At 52.1% G+C, this 15,494-nt stretch overlaps 1 protein-coding gene across 1 annotated transcript; it reads right to left on the bottom strand.

The window, feature by feature from the left end:
- Nucleotides 1-2,158: 2,158 nt before the first annotated feature.
- LOC100077391 (gamma-aminobutyric acid receptor-associated protein-like 2) lies at nucleotides 2,159-14,339 on the bottom strand. The gene is made up of 4 exons (XM_029075817.2): nucleotides 14,212-14,339; nucleotides 13,168-13,223; nucleotides 11,174-11,346; nucleotides 2,159-2,783 (listed from the first exon to the last, which is right to left on the bottom strand). The coding sequence occupies exons 1-4, from the start codon at nucleotides 14,243-14,245 to the stop codon at nucleotides 2,693-2,695; spliced, it is 354 nt and encodes a 117-aa protein (XP_028931650.1). The 5' UTR covers nucleotides 14,246-14,339; the 3' UTR covers nucleotides 2,159-2,692.
- Nucleotides 14,340-15,494: the final 1,155 nt, after the last annotated feature.

The following is a 15,494-nucleotide window of genomic DNA, read 5'->3' as shown; positions in this document are numbered from 1 at the left end:
CCTAACATTATAGATTCCTTCTCTCGAGCTCTCGGCCCTGGCTGGGCCGAGGCCCATTGGAAGCTTACAACAGGCGGTGCCGTTATCACCGTGCCTTTCCCCGGCTGCTTGGCACAGCTGTGCGGTTACCACACGGGGTGAGGGGAGGAAGAGGCGGGAAACTGGGTGATACGGGGAGTCAGGTGAAAGCAAGTAGCAGAACGACCAGCTGGGCCTGCTGCCCAGGAACCTGGGCCTGGGCTCAGGCCGATTCCAACCCCCGTGGTTCCCGTTTCTCGGCCAGGTGGCCGCGTGTGTTACTGTGCCAAAAATGCAGGCTGTGAATCGCCCGTTCCGAGACTATCGTAGAAGGGAGAGGGACAGATCTGAAGCGAGTGTTTATACGGTGAATTTTGACCTTGAAAGCAAGGGGTAAAATAAGTGTAATCCTTCTGCTAATCTATCTCTGTGCTCAGGCACCTGGGATGATTGCAGTTGGATGGAACCGGGTTCTCTGTCCTCGCATCAGTCCGCAACCCCCCTCCTCCGCCTGAAAGCATCATCAAATTTGCAGGAGTATCAGAAGGCAGAAAAGCAGAGCGGTCCATCAGTTAGGAATCTAGTCCCATCCTCCTCTTTTGCCGTTGGGTTTCTCTGGTGGCGGTAGGGAGGAGCCTCAGCCTGGTTTTCCTCCCTTAGGAGACTAAAATGAGAAGGAAAATTGGAAATAGCCAGGGGGGTGGGGAGAGCGAGCCTCTCCAGCTGCTTGCTGTCTTCCAACCCAGCTGCTGAGCAAGTTCCCATGGAGGACCAGGGCAAAGCATCTTGCCTCTTTCCAAATCCCGTGAGTGGTGCCTGGCCTCAGGATGGTTACTCCAGAATCCATTGGGCAGGTGCAGTTTTCCTCCGCTAGCCACTCCGCGTTGAGGTCTCCGGACCTACGGTTTGCCTCCGGTTTCGATTTAGCGGGTACCGAGCGTCCCTAGGGCGCCGGGCCCGAAAAGAAACAACACGATCCAGACCTAGACCTCCCAGAGCTCACACGCTAAAGTCTGATCCCCGGGGACAAGTCAGCTCGGAGGAGTTGGTAGTGCAGGCAGTCGGGGCTGTTGAGCTCTGTTTGGGTTAGGAAACGCGGGCCCATTCACCCCTTACCTACCCGGGGCCTGGCTCGAGGGAGCTCAGCATCGGTTCCCCTGGAGGTCAGAGTCCCAAGGCGGAGTCCCCAGATCCTTTGGCAGAAAAGAAGTTGGGCGAATGAGGTGGGCGGGCAGCTCATAATTGGATCCAAGTGAGGTCTTGGCGGGCAAGTGTGTCCAAGGGACCTGTCTCCACCCTTCTCTTCCTTTTTTGCAGCCCGACAGAACCGCTTGTATCTGGGATATCTTGTACCTACCCCAGTGCTTAGTTCAATGTCTGGCACATAGTAAGTGCTCAACGAATACCAACAAAATACCAAAAAACACGTTTGAGGGTTGTCTGGTGAGTGTTCTTTCAGGCCTCCATTCCTCTACTCATCCTTCTTAGGCAGAGCCAAGAGATGAACCGTTTGAACAGGAAATCCTTAGGGAGAGAGCTCTGAGGGGCATAAGGTGATGAGAGTGACTTCTGATCATTCTTTTTTTGCCTCAGCTACCCACGTGTCCTTTAAGTAGCTTCGTTATATCCGTCGGAGATATCCGAGTGATCACTGCGTGGCCGAGCACTGCACACTGAGAAGGTACAATAGTGCCGATAGACGTGATTCCTGCCCACAGAGAGCGTTGTCTACAGGGAGAGACAGACGTTAAAGTAGATTCCATTTAGGGGAAATGAAATTAAGAGTACAGAAATGTGTACATAAGTGCCGGGAGGCTGGAGTGAGTATCAAAGTGCTAAGAGCTAACGGCATAATTGACACGGGGGAGAGGGCGGGTGAGGGAAATGAGGGTTTAGTCGGGGAAAGCCTGTTGGAGGAGATGGGATTTTAGGAGGGTTTTGAAGGTGGGGCAAGTGAACGGAGGGTCGGGTGGGAGAGGGGAGGGATTCTGAGTCGTGTTTGTGTCCGACCGTTGGATTGGCCCCACCCCGTCTTGCTTTGTCAGCGTTCCCGACCCCGCCGCCGCCTCCCAGCTCTGGTTGCCGCCGGATACGGTGACCCGATCAGAGGGAAGGTAAATGAAACGGTGCCACATCGCAGTGCCTTTGTGAGAGGAAATTTTATTGTAATTATTTACCTTAATAGAATTCAGAAAGAGGAAGAGACTAGCTCAGTCCAACATGATTGACAGTTGGTATAATCTAAAGAAGCATGTGTTCTGATTGCTTAGGGTTTAACTTAGACATTTTTAATACTTATGTAACTAACACTTCGAACTTAATCCAGAATATGCGTCTCCTTTCCCCCCCGCCCCACAGCCCCCACTCGCACTTCAGTCTCCCACCTACCTCACCTCGGTATCCGAACGACTTCATTAAATATGAGTCCCAGAGTAGCAGGGGCCCTGGGAACTTACAGCCATGATAACAATGCACAACAAAGAAAAAAATAAAATAAAATAACTCTGATAATTTACCAGTCTAATAAAACAAGACCTTTCAATATATTAAGAAATAAATCCAGTTACAAATGCACTATGTATCTATGTGAAGAGGGTCTTGTGTGGTAACTGAAAATGACCGGCTATTTACAAGATACACAAGCAGGAAGGTGCACCTGGCCCAGCTCTGGCCCTCAGAAGCCAAAGGTGTTCTCTCCACTGTAGGCCACGTACAAGAAGCCGTCTTCATCTTTTTCCTTTTCGTAAAGTTGTCCCATGGTTAGGCTTGAGTGAGAAAAACAAAACACACACACGCAAAAAAAAAAATTGGGCTTGGTTCTGGCAGAGGGCTAATACCTGAGCCACGAGACAAGGAAAATCGGTGTAATAACCCTGAGTCATGAGCGGTCATTTAAGGAACTCTGCAAGCATTATTTGGCTGACCTCCGCAACACCCTAGCGAGGAAGGGTAAGAGGGAGGGAGGGAGGAGGGTAAATAATTGGATCCTGGCTTTTGTAAATAGGGAAATCAAAGCTTGGATCAAATGACGGTGAGTCAGTGGCAGAGATAAGAATAAAAGGACTCATTTCTAAATCCAAGGAATATAAGGAGAAGGAGCTCAGATCATCTTAAAGCTTGAAGCTAGAGTACTTTGCTAGGAACCAAGCCCCGGGGTACTCACATACGTATCTATAATTTATTATTTTAAGGTCTGTCTCCCGCTCAGGACTGTAAGCTCGGGGGCAGGGACTGTGTCTGTTTTATTTACTGTTTTGTTTTATTCTAGAGAAGCAGCGTGGCTCAGTGGAAAGAGCCCGGTCTTGGGAGTCGGAGGTCATGGGTTCGAATCCCGGCTCTGCCCCTTGTCAGCTGTGTGACTGTGGCCAAGTCACTTAACTTCTCTGTGCCTCAGTTACCTCATCTGGAAAATGGGGATTAAGACTGTGAGCCTCACGTGCCCTGTATCTACCTCAGCGCTTAGAACAGTGCTCTGCACATAGTAAGCACTTAACAAATACCAACATTATTATTTTTATTGTTGTACTCTCCTAAGCGCTTCATACAGTGTTCTGCCAACTCAATAAGTATGATTGAATTAATGGGTAGATACAAAATAATCAGACTGGACACACACCCTGCCTCTCAATCCTGAACTGTAGAGAGAATAGGTGTCTTTTCCCCATTCTTCAGATGAGGAAACTGAGGCCCAGTGAAGCCATTTGCCCGAAGTCATCCAGCGGGACGGTGGCAGGGCCAGGACTAGAACCCGGTCTTGTGACTCCCAGGCCTGTGCTCTTTCTACCAGGCCCCGCCGTGCGCTTTGGATGCTAGGGGACCAAGCAGAAATCTCCCCATCGGGAGCATTTTGGTGATTTCTGGTTTGAGGAACCTCAGCTACCCTGGTCCCGGAGACCCTATTTCTCTAGAGACTCTGGGAGGCTCTGGCTGCACAGTGACGCTTTCCGACTCGGTGGTTCAGCGGGGGTAGGTAGGAGCAGGAGAAGAAACCGGCCGGGGCAAATGAGAAGAATTCAGGGGGGACAGATTTCAGTCACAACTGGAGATGTTTTTTTTTCTTCTATATGGACAGCGAATTTTCCTACTGAGATACGAATAAGGGAAATTCATCTTTGGGAAGGCATGCCTCGTCAGAGCCCCTCAACTGTTAATAAGGTTTGTAAATTTCTTTACTAGGTTGGTGCTATAATTATGGACGGTATGTTTATTCTAACTTTATATGGACAAATTAGGTTGAAAAATGGGTCAAGTTAAAGAAGAAAAAAGCAGGCAAAAATTAGGACGTGGACACAGGGACCGAAAGCATTTTGTTTTCAGACATGTCCTTTCTCTTAAGGATTTTGATTTTTTTTCTTTCATTTTTAAATGTGTCCTTCTCTTTACAAGGATTTTTTATTTTCCCATTCATGGACTGGTTTTTGTGAACTATCTTTCACTTCTGGAAGTCTGACGTTGAAATATTCTGTGTTTTTATTCACATCCCGGCTTTTCCCGGTGACGACATACCCTTACTCTAATCACCTCTTAGCCGTTCAGCAGTTTCTTACGTTAAATCTGAGTCACTTCAGGAATTATAGGAAAACTGATGCCACCAGTTGGGTCATTTGCTTTTGCTCTCAGGATAAGACTGCAAATAAAATTACGTTTGGAATGAGCTTTGAAAAAGGCCCGGTATAAAGTGATGTACATGCTCTCTTGTTATAAAGTGATGTACGTGCTCTCTTGTACAGTAACCTACAGAAATTAGACCCAAGGCAGTGTTTCACTTTGTTAAAAGGAAAACTATTTGAAGCCACGATTCCGACTCCCTTAGAATGTAACCTCACTGTAAGCCAGAGAATGTGTCTACCAAGCTCTTAGTACAAGCTCTGCACACAGTAAGCGCTCAATAAATACAACTCATTGATCCTCAGGAGGGAGAAGTACAGCTCCTGGGGCTCATTGTTAACTGGAGACCTTTTGGGCGATCTTTGTAGCATTAAGGGTACTTCGCCCCTCCCCTGATGTGTGGCTACACCTTGCTGGATTTATAGGACCAGGAAAAAGCAAACCAGGTCAAACTGAGTGCAAAGAGTTCCAGTTCCGAGTGAGGAGAAGAAATGAGGGTGACGGTATCCTTATTCCGCAGTTCTTCTGAGAGAAGAAAAAGTTCAGCTTTGGGTTTACTTCTGGGGAAAGGAGTTGGGTTTAAATGGACCTGTCTTGTCAGAAGTTCCCTCTGCCGGGAGAACGTGCGAGCTCGTGAATTTATCCAAACAGAGCGAGGGCCTCCGTGCATGAGAAAATGCTACGCACTAGAACTCTAGCTAGGATCTGAAGTACTCTACAGCCTCCCAGCAAACTCTCCAGAAATAGAAATCCCTGAAACCAAATCCTCGTGGGTGGGAGAATTGGCTTGCTCTCCCCTTGGAAGCAGATTCTGCCATTTGGGGAAACCAAAATGCGCTTTATGCCATGAAAGTGAGTAGTGCACATTCAAGACCGGCACTAGTAACAGCTGGAGCCATGGACATGCTTTCTCCATGTGCCAGGGGCCGCTAAGCTGCAGAGTGACACTGAGGTGGGCGACAGAGGGAAATTTGCCTTACGCTGACTTAACGCTTGGCAGGGCGTGGGCCTTGTGCTTTTGAGGCTGGCCAGAGAAGCAGCGGGAAGCTGCTTTTACACCTTTTTGATGCAATCTTTTTGGATGGCATAAGTCCAGCAATCACAAACGCCCAGAAATAAATACCTAGTAGAGCCCAGAGGGACTAACGTGGATCATCAGCTTCTTGTGGGAAGGGATCGTATCATATCTGTCTTTTCCCAAGCCCTCAGTTCAGAGCTCTGCACACAGTGAACGCTCAGGGAATACCACTGATGGATAATGTAAGGCAAAAATCTCACAGAGGTGGTACCACCTCACGTTTGTACCGTCGGAGTCCTCCTGCTCCTCTCTTTTAAAACAAAAAAGGCCCTTTTCCCCCGCTCGGTGCCCTCCACCTCTTGCCGATCAAAGGACCCCTTCCACAAAAAGTGTTTTTTCACTCCTGCAAAATTGATGACTTCAAGGGACCTTTCAATATTTACCTACATGAGTGGAAGAGTTCCCATCCCTGCTTTCTTCTCAGACACGAGAGCCTTCGAGGGAACTGGAGAGAGTGGCAGGGGCAGCCACAGGAGCTCTAACTGCTGCCAACCTGGTGAGCTTCAGTCTTAAGAAAGGACCCAGATCCTTTTCAACCTCGAAACTAATCAAGGAGCTCGGAGCCAGGAAACCAGAGCTCAATCAAACAGCCGATACTCCAACCGAGTATAATGTCCCCGCCATTAAAACGGCGGCTAAGGCAACGGGAGATGCCAAAAGGCAAAAGCCCCTGGCTAAAGGAGCTCTCTGGGCCCAACAAAAAACCAAATTCAGCTGTAGCAAGTAGAAGCCGGAGGGCAGAGTGTGTCCGGAAACCTGTCGTGACCGGAGCCGTCACTCGTAAGGGAGCCGCCGTGCTTCGTGCCAGTTCCGCGTGATGCTTTTTCCATATAGCTTGAGCAAGGCGGGTCAGTCTTTCAGAGGACTGGTGCTTATGCGCCCTTGGCCCTCGCTCAGCGTAGAGCTTCAAAAATTCCACCTACTCGGTGGGCCACAGTACCGCCGGGTCCCTTGTGGATGAAGAAGCGCAGTCGCACTCCTAACTGCTCCAGGGATCCGTTCGAGAACGGCCAGTGCTGTCCCGGACTCCAGCGCCGGCTCTTAATCCCGGGTCGGTATTGTCGCTAAACCGTTAGCAGCTCCGGCAAAAGGCCCTCAGGAGCTAACCGTCGTTACTTCTGCCTCGACTGTAATCTCCGGCGTCTAATACGTCGACTGGGGAGGCGGACGTTTCAGTAAGTCTTATTTGAGGAAAGCTACCCACATTCCATGTTTCCCTCCTCCTCCCTCATCCAGAAAGAAAGCCGTTTTTGGGGATGACTACTTCAAACTGCTATCCAGAGGAAGAGGAAAAGGAAAAGCAAGCGAAAGCAAAAGGCCGAGCTGAAGTGTGCTAGGCCCGGGAGGTGCTGTAGCTAAAGGGATCCCAGCCGACGTACGTCAAGTTGCTAGGCCAATCTCCAGAGCCCGACTCAATGGCATTAACTGAGTGCTCATTGTGGGCCTAACACTGTACTAAGCGCCTGAGAGAATACAACAGAGTCGGTAGACACGTTCCCTGGCCTACCTGGAGGCGTCCATGAGTTGGGACCCTCGGAGACCCGGGAGAGTGTTTGAATAAAGGTACAAATTTATGTCCGTGGGTCAGGGACTGTGTCTGACCTGATTATCTCACATCTACCCCAGGACTCAGTGCCGCACCTGGCTTTGGGTGCTTAAATACCTTAAAAAAAAAAGTCTAGAGATGGCTTAATGCTGGGGAACAGGCAAGCTGAAACTCTGGTCCTTGCCAGCTTAAATGGATGAATTATGCAGCCCTGAGGCGACAGAGGCAGTTGGCTAAAGCCACCAGAGCCCTCAGAACCTCTGCTGCTTCAGAGAGGCTGCAGACTCATTCCCCTAAAAAGTATCGGTCTGATCTTCACCCACATGGAGCCAAAGCAGAAAAATCCCTTTATGCCAGTCGGTCCCAGGGGCCAGTACACTCTTATAGCCAACCCAGTTTTCGATCCGACAGCGCTAAAATGCCCACCACGCAGACAGAGCGGATATCACTCGAGCTGGCATCCTGGGAGCTGGGAACCAGGAAAGTTTTCACAGCAAATGGGTGGGGAAAGGAGACAGCTGGGAATATGCTGAGTGAAGAGAATCTGGTTGAAGACTGGGTGACAATCAGACTGATACTCTGAAAGGTTAAGTGGAGAATGAACTAGAAAGGGCAGTGGGGGGGTGACCTCAAACTCTAAATAATGACTCCCATAACCAGCTCCATCAGCCTCCCTACTGCTCCTCCATTCCCCCGATGAAGACAACTGTATAGTGAAATCCCTCCCGGCAAGAATTGATTTGGATTTATCAGTGAACTTCTTCCTCTTCAGTGTCAGAGCCCTTCCGGTCATCAGCCAGACTCCTGCTTTCTTTACATCTGCTGGACCTTCGTATCTTAGTTTTAGTAGCTCCATTTCCTCCCCGGTTCCTGTCTGACTTCAGAAAAAAACCCAAAGGGTAAAAGCGTCCGTGGGGCTTTGGCAGATTCTCAGCATCGTGACTGCTGTGCGACTAAAGCCTTTATGAAGGTCTTCAATGGTAACATTCCTTGGTAAGCCCCACTAGGGATAGAGGAGAATCATAATGCTCTAATCGAATTCTCTATTCATTGAGGAAGCTACTTAGAATGATGGAAAATATAACTAGTACGATAGTTCTTGAAGAAAGGTTGTCTTGCCCACCGTCACTTGACCTGTATCTGACGAATAATGAAAAAGGTAGTAAAACTAGCATTTTTCCAATATATTTGCTGACTTTCTCGCCTTCCGTCCTCTTGGTGAACTATGAAAGTGAACTTTCTCTGTGTCTGTTGTGGAGATCACCTGATTGGTACTTTGAATACGATGCCTTTGGGTTTTTTTGTGCGACTCTAGGAGAATCTAGGAAGACAAACGCCACTGGGGTGGGATGGACTTAATTGCTTGCGGTAGCCAAGTCGATTTAAAGAGAGAAATCAAACTCATATGGTTTGAAAGGAGCAGAGGGGAAAGGGACGACTCAGCTTGTCAGTGGTGTTGGTTAGTTCACCGATCTGCAATTTAGAATCAGATCCCAAGGGTAAAGCTTTTAAGGCAAACCTCAATGCTGCCTCGTGAGAGAAAATGACTTGGGGTTTTCAACGTTGTTTAGATCTTGGGGGAAGGGTGAGGGAAACCTGCAACTGCTCTATAGGTGACCAGGAATTCCCCGGGTCATCTGGCCTGGATGAAATGACCAGTAATACAAAGGTTACTCCATTTCCTCTGATTAGTATCAGAGGCCCAGAATGGAGGAAACTTAAACTGACTGCCCCTCGTGGAAGTGGCCTGGCCTAGTGGAAAGAGCTTGGGCTTGGGTTCAAATCCTGGCTCTGCTATGTACCTGCTGTGTGACCTTGGGCAAGTCTCTTAATTTCTCTGCGCCCCAGTCCCCTCATCTGCAAAATGGGGATTGGATAGCTATTCTTCCTCCTCCGTATACTGTGGGCCCCAGGTGGGATCTGATTTTCTTGTCTCTACCCCAGTGCTCACACGGTGCTCGGCACAGAGTAAGCAGTAAACCAATAGCACAGTTATTATTATCTGGAATGTAATCTCGCTGTGGGCAAGGAACGTGTCTAACGACTGTTATGCTGTACTATCCCGAGCGCTCGGTGCAACGCTTTGCACCCAGTAAGCGCTCAGTAAATAACGACGGAACCTGATTTCCTTCCATCCTGCCTCAACTCACCTCAAAGACAGACAGCCAAGAATTACCTCGACTCCTGCAGGAGGAAGAGTTCAGGAAGCCCAACCGCTTAGTACAGTGCTCTGCACACAGTATGTGCTCAGTAGATACCACTGAATGAATGAAGCAGGATCTTTAGGGAAACAGAAATCTGCCAGAACCCTCCACCACCTTAGAAGGCAAGAGGACCAATAGCTCCCTCCTCTAAGACAGAGAGGCAAATAACACACTCCCTCTAACCTTCTACGTCAAATCATTCACAGAGCCACAAGATGTTGACACCCAGTTGACGTGGTCCCCCCCAGTGCTAGCGAAACATCTTTCCAAGGGGTCTAACGGCTTCTCCTTTCTGCAAATGCCTCCAGATCCCTGGTCCCTCATCCCAGGCCGGGTGCAGGTTTAGTCTAAGTGGTTCCTATTTACCCGCTCCCACCTTCGGTTCTTCCATCGGGAAGCCAAAGATATGGGGATGGAGAGGAAACTCAGGCTAATAGAGCTCCTACCTTTAGAAGAACCAATGTCTGAGTAATAATAATGTTGGTATTTGTTAAGCGCTTACTGTGTGCAGAGCACTGTTCTAAGAGCTGAGGGAGATACAGGATAATCAGGCTGTCCCATGTGAGGCTCACAGTCTTCATCCCCATTTTACAGATGAGGTAACTGAGGCCCAGAGAAGTGAAGTGACTTGCCCACAGTCACACAGCCGACAAGTGGCAGAGCCGGGATTCGAACCGCTGACCTCTGACTCCTAAGCCCGGGCTCTTTCCACCGAGCCACGCTGCTTCTCTAAGCCCGGCTCTGACCTCCTGTTTAGCTCTCAGTGGTTTCCAAATCGGTCACATTTTGGCTCCACTGGGCTGGGTTCCCAGGGCCCGAGTTTTTGCCTGAGAAGTTTCCCTTTTTGGAAAATGGATCGAGTTGTAGCCAGGCTCAACCTCTCTTGGCTTCTAGGGTGAAATGGGGCAGGGAACTTCTCTCCAGTTGCTTGGTGGCTGGAGTAGAAGGGACGACTAGGGTTTGGCTAAAGGCCTCAGAGATCCCAACTGGTCATAAAAGGAAAAAATCGATTAGGTTATTACATCAAACGTTCCCTCTCCTGATGGAACCTAAGCTACTATGGCCTACCAGGCTGCAGGAATGGGATGACCAGTCATATTTACTGAGCGCTTACTGCGTGCAGAGCACTGTACTAACCGCTTACCCCGTACCCAGCCGCTGGATGCAAGAGCAAGATTTAGTTGCAGAGAATAAGTCTTCAAGGGGAGAAAACTGGAGTCTTGAGATTCTTGAAGTGACAGAGTGCTTACTATGTGCAGAACACTGTACTGAGGGCTTGGGAGAAGACAATCCTCCCATCCTAAGCTTCGATTTCCCTGATGGAAATCGGGCTGGGGGACGGAGCTTCTGGACCTGCCGGCTCAGGACTTGCTGCCACAAGATGAGCTGATGGCAATATCCAGGAGGGGTGTCTGGGAGGTTAACCGAGGCCCGGGGGCTCACGAGCCATTTGGGGAGAGATCTTTGTCTGATCCGCTCTTTCTAGATAAGGCCTACAACTCAGCCACAGGGGTATCTCTTCTTCAGAGGCGATGCTTCTTGGAGGAAAAAAATTAACAAGAGAAATACTTTCTTCACAATCCTGCTTACTGAATTCTCAGGCTCCGGAAAAACTTTACGGAACAAGAACAAATCTTCAACCAACTAAACCCCAGGAATACAGCCCGCCCATCTTCCCTTTACCCTTGGTCATTTCCTCTGTCGAGACCACATCCTCACCTGGACTGTGGGACGGTCTTATCCACAAACAGGAAGATGGCCTTCTCTGAGGGCAGCTGGATCCTTTTCCTGATGATCCACATAAACTGGGCCACGGTGATGTCAGACGGAACCAGGTACTTCCGCTTGTCAATGTCAACAATCTGAGAGCCTGAGACTTTTTCCACGATCACCTGAGGGAACAGAGACCAAGGCAAAAGGTCAAAGGTGGGCTGCAAGAGGTGAGCCTGCCCGCGTGTCGCTTGGGCGGCTGAGGAAGCCTCTTGGGGGTTGGAACGCTAAGGGGAGAGAGCTGTAGAACAGAGATCTCCCGGCGCAAGAATGCCTCTGGTAGAGAAAGTCTCCCCCCCGGGAAAGTGGGGACAGTTTGCAGAGAGTGCATTTCCCCCAGTGGACAGTCACTTCTTGTCCAAACTTTACGCAGCGCCCCAAGTTGAGGAACGCCGCTCCTCTTCGTATAATACCGTCCCACTTCCCTGTTAGGACACCTGACGGTGGTCAGAGTCTCACTTTCCACCCCAATCTCCCACCAGGGTAGCCCCACCAATCAACGGTGTTTGGGCGCTTACTATGTGCAGAGCACTACACTCAGCACTGTCGTCCAACGGGGGCACCGAGTCACCAAGGCGACTCGAAGGCCCGGAATCTGCGAAGCCGCAACTGGAAGACATGGTGGAGGGTGGCGGGAGCCACGGCCTGTAGGAAACCAAGCTGTCCTCTTGATCTCTCTCTCTCTCTCTACAGTCCAGAAAAACTGGATCTAAAGAATTTCGGCTCCCCTTACGCCGGGGGAAAGGAGAATCGTTCGGCGGAAAGACCTGTTACTACGGTCTGCCCGTCTTTAGCCGACAGAGCGGTCGGTCAGAGAAGATGGGCTGAGGACAGCAATCGGTCAGCGGTATCTGGGTGCTTACTGTGTGCAGGGTACTGTACTGAGCGTGCAGGGGAGTACAACATAAAAGAGTCGGTAGACACATTCCCTGCCCAAAGTGAGACTATGGAATCTCCAGAACCATTAAGGGAAAACCAAACGGCTATTTCACGTAAAAGGAAATAAGTCCGGGAAAATGATGGGAGAAGAAAGGGTGACTGGAGACTTTGTGTTCGGAAAAAATGGGGGAGAAGGTGAGTGAGGAAATTGGAATTTGGATGAAAGGACGTAATCAGCTGTATCTGCTGAGCATTTACAGCGTGCAGAGCACTGCACTAACTGCTTTGGAGAGAATAATACCACAATACAACCGACACGTCCCCTGCCCACAACGAGCTCAGAGTCGAGAGGACGAGCTTACACGGGGCAACAGGGTGGTCACCGCACCGTGTAGAAGCCTCTGGGGCTGCAAATGAACCGTCATTCTGAACGAAGAGTGGGCCAAGGTGACCCCGAACCCCATTTCTAACCTTACGAGACCGACCCGTTGCCCTGCCCTAAAACGCTGTCTCCTTATGTAATCACGGGAGGCGGCGGAAAGCTCAGCGGCCTAGATCGCCGGATGCTGTTTCGGCAAACCCGAAACACCAGAGGCCACGAGCCGCAACCCCTGACTTGCTGCCGCTTCCCTCTCCCCTCGGAGGCCCTGATGCTACTCTGATTCCAGGGTGAGGCCTAGGATGACAACTGTTGAGGGGCCCTCATCCCTAGGTGGTAATCATCATCATCACCATAATAATTGGGGTATGTTCATTCGGGCGTATTTACTGAGCGCTTACTGGGTGCAGAGCCCCGTACTAAAGGCTCGGAACGGACGATTCGGTGTCAGACAACGTTCTAAGCGCCGGGGCAGACACGAGTTAATCGGGGCGGCCCCGGTCCCCGTCCCCCACCCGGCTCACAGTCCGGGGGTCAGAATCCCCATTTTACAGACGGGGGCACTGAGGGACCGAGAAGCGGTGCCTCGCCCAAGGTCTCGCAGCAGGCCCTAGTCATCTCGGAGCGATCGAAAGCGAAGCCGTCGGGGAGGTGAACGTCGGGGGAGAAGAGGAGGGGTACTCACCGGGACCCGGTCTGGATATTTGGTTCGAATTTTGGCAGATTCTACGCATCTGTGTTCTGTGAAGAAAAGAAAACCCCAGCGCCTCCAGTGAACACCGACCAGGCGGGGCTTTAGAGCTCTTCGCCTGGGCTTCGTTTCCTTAACCCTCTTTCTCTTCCCTCGGTCAGAACCTTCCGAAGCCTTCGGGGGCGGCGATGGGCCCAAACCCTCCTCCTCTCTCCCCAGCCGGCCGGCCGGGTTGGGAGTCCTCCCCGATTCTCCTCCCTCCTCCAACGGCCCCGGACAGGGCTGAGTTTTGGGTCCCCCCGCCTCGTTCCCCTCTCTGCCCCCCGCCTTTCCCCCCTCTGTCCCTTCTCTGTTCCCCCCCTTTACCTTTTCTGTCCCCCCCGTCCCCTTTGCCCCCCATGTCCCCTTTCAGTCCCCCATGCATCCCCTCTCTGTCCCCTCTCCATTTCCCCCTCTGTCCCCCATCCAGCCCTTTTCTGTCTCCCCTCTGTCCCCCCCTTCCCCCTTCCGTCCCCCCCTTCCCCCTTCTGTCCCCCCCTTCCCCCTTCTGTCCCCCCCTCTTCACCCTTCTGCTCCCCCTTTCCCCTTCTGTCCCCTCTTTCCCCTTTCTGCCCCCCCCGGCTCCCCTCTGTCCCCTTTGTCTCCCCTCTTCCCCCTTCTGTCCCCCCTCTTTCCCCTTTTTGTCCCCCCCTTCCCCTTTCTGTCCCTCTTCCCCCTTCTGTCCCCCCCTTTCCCCTTTCTGCCCCCCTTCTGCCCCCTCTTTCCCCTTTCTGCCCCCCTTCTGTCTCCCCTCTGTCCCCCCTCCTTCCCCTTCTGTCCCCCCTCTGTCCCCCTTTCTGCCCCCCCTCTTTCTTTCCCCTTTCTGTCCCCCTTCTATCTCCCCTCTTTCCCCTGTCTCCCCTTTGTCCCCTTTCCGCCCCCCTCGGTCCCCGCTGGGCCCCCGCCGTGGGCGTCGCAGAGCTGAGGGGTCAGCAGGCGGGGCGCTGGCGCTGTAGGTGGGGATGTCGCGGCGGGGAGGGGAAGGGCGGCGTCGCTCACCCAGCGAGTGGTCCTCCTTGAACATCCACTTCATGGCGGCGGCGGGGAGGGGGGGACGGAGCCGGCTCGGGGAGCCGCGGGTCGGTCCGACCACCACGACGACGACGACAACAACAACAACGGCGGCGGCGGCGGCGGCAGCACGACGGGCGGGACTTCCGACTGGCGGGGCCCTAGCAACCGGCCCGGGGGCGGGGCTTCCGGCGCGCACCACCCCCGTGCGTCAGGGGGCGGGGCCCGGCGACGTAAGGACGTCGTGTGACGCACGAGGGGCGCGGCCTGGAGGGCGGGGTGGGGCCCTCGGAGCGGCGCCTGCGCACTGGCGCGCCCCCCCCACCCTCCCGGGCGGCGCCTGCGCACTGGCGCGGCTCCCCGGCGGGACGGCGCCTGCGCACTAGCGCCGTCCCCTAGGCCCTGGCCCTCCATGGCGGTAGTTGAGCCCGAAGGCCTGAGGCGACCAGGGGCCTGTGGTGTTTTGGCCCCCGTAGCTTTGCCCCTGAGGCGGCGAGAACCCTTGCCGGGCTCTATGGGCTCGCCACAGGGATGCCCAGGCCTCCCCTACTTGATTTATGGGCCGGAGCCTCCCAACAGCCCCCAGGGAACCGGGCAGCCTAGTGGTCAGCGCCCTCGCCTCAGAAGGACCTAATAATCCTAATAGGGATGGCATTTCTTAAGCGCCTACTATGTGCCAAGCGCTGTCCTCAGCTCGGGGGGGGAATACCTGGTGGTCAGGTGGGCCCCCGTGGGGCTCACAGACTTCATCCCCATTTGACAGATGAGGAAACTGAGGCACGGGGAATAATAGTAATAATGGTGTTGGTTAAGCACTTACTATGTGCCAAGCGCTGGGGGATACAAGGTGATGAGGTGGTCCCCCCGTGGGGCTCACTGTCTTCATCCCCATTTGACAGATGAGGGAATTGAGGCACAAGGAATAATAATAATTCGGTATTAAGCGCTTACTATGTGCTGAGCACTGTTCTCAGCGCCGGGGGAGATACAGGGTCATCAAGGGGTCCCCCGTGGGGCTCACAGTCTTCATCCCCATTTGACAGATGAGGGAACTGAGGCCCGGAGAATAATAATAATAATGGTATTAGTTAAGCACTTACTCTGTGCTGAGCACTGTTCTAAGCGCTGGGGGATACAAGGTGATCAGGTGGTCCCCGTGGGGCTCATAGTCTTCATCCCCATTTGACAGATGAGGGAACTGAGGCACAGAGAATAATAATGTTGGTATTGGTTAAGTGCTTACTATGTGCCGAGCACTGTTCTAAGCGCTG

The sequence above is a fragment of the Ornithorhynchus anatinus genome, chromosome 11 (assembly GCF_004115215.2).
Source record: "Ornithorhynchus anatinus isolate Pmale09 chromosome 11, mOrnAna1.pri.v4, whole genome shotgun sequence".
Lineage (NCBI taxonomy): Eukaryota > Metazoa > Chordata > Mammalia > Monotremata > Ornithorhynchidae > Ornithorhynchus > Ornithorhynchus anatinus.
The sequence above is the reverse complement of the archived record's forward strand: the minus strand, read 5'-3'. Positions and strand labels throughout refer to the sequence as shown.

Bases quoted from the DNA above. Each gene is read 5' to 3' on its own strand.
- LOC100077391 (XM_029075817.2), bottom strand. From the start codon at position 14,245: ATGAAGTGGATGTTCAAGGAGGACCACTCGCTGG. The intron at 11,347-13,167 runs GTGAGTACCCCT...CTGTTCCCTCAG, and splicing joins AATATCCAGACCGGGTCCCG to GTGATCGTGGAAAAAGTCTC. The intron at 2,784-11,173 runs GTGAGGATGTGG...TTCTCACTCAAG, and splicing joins AAGACCGTCCCACAGTCCAG to CCTAACCATGGGACAACTTT.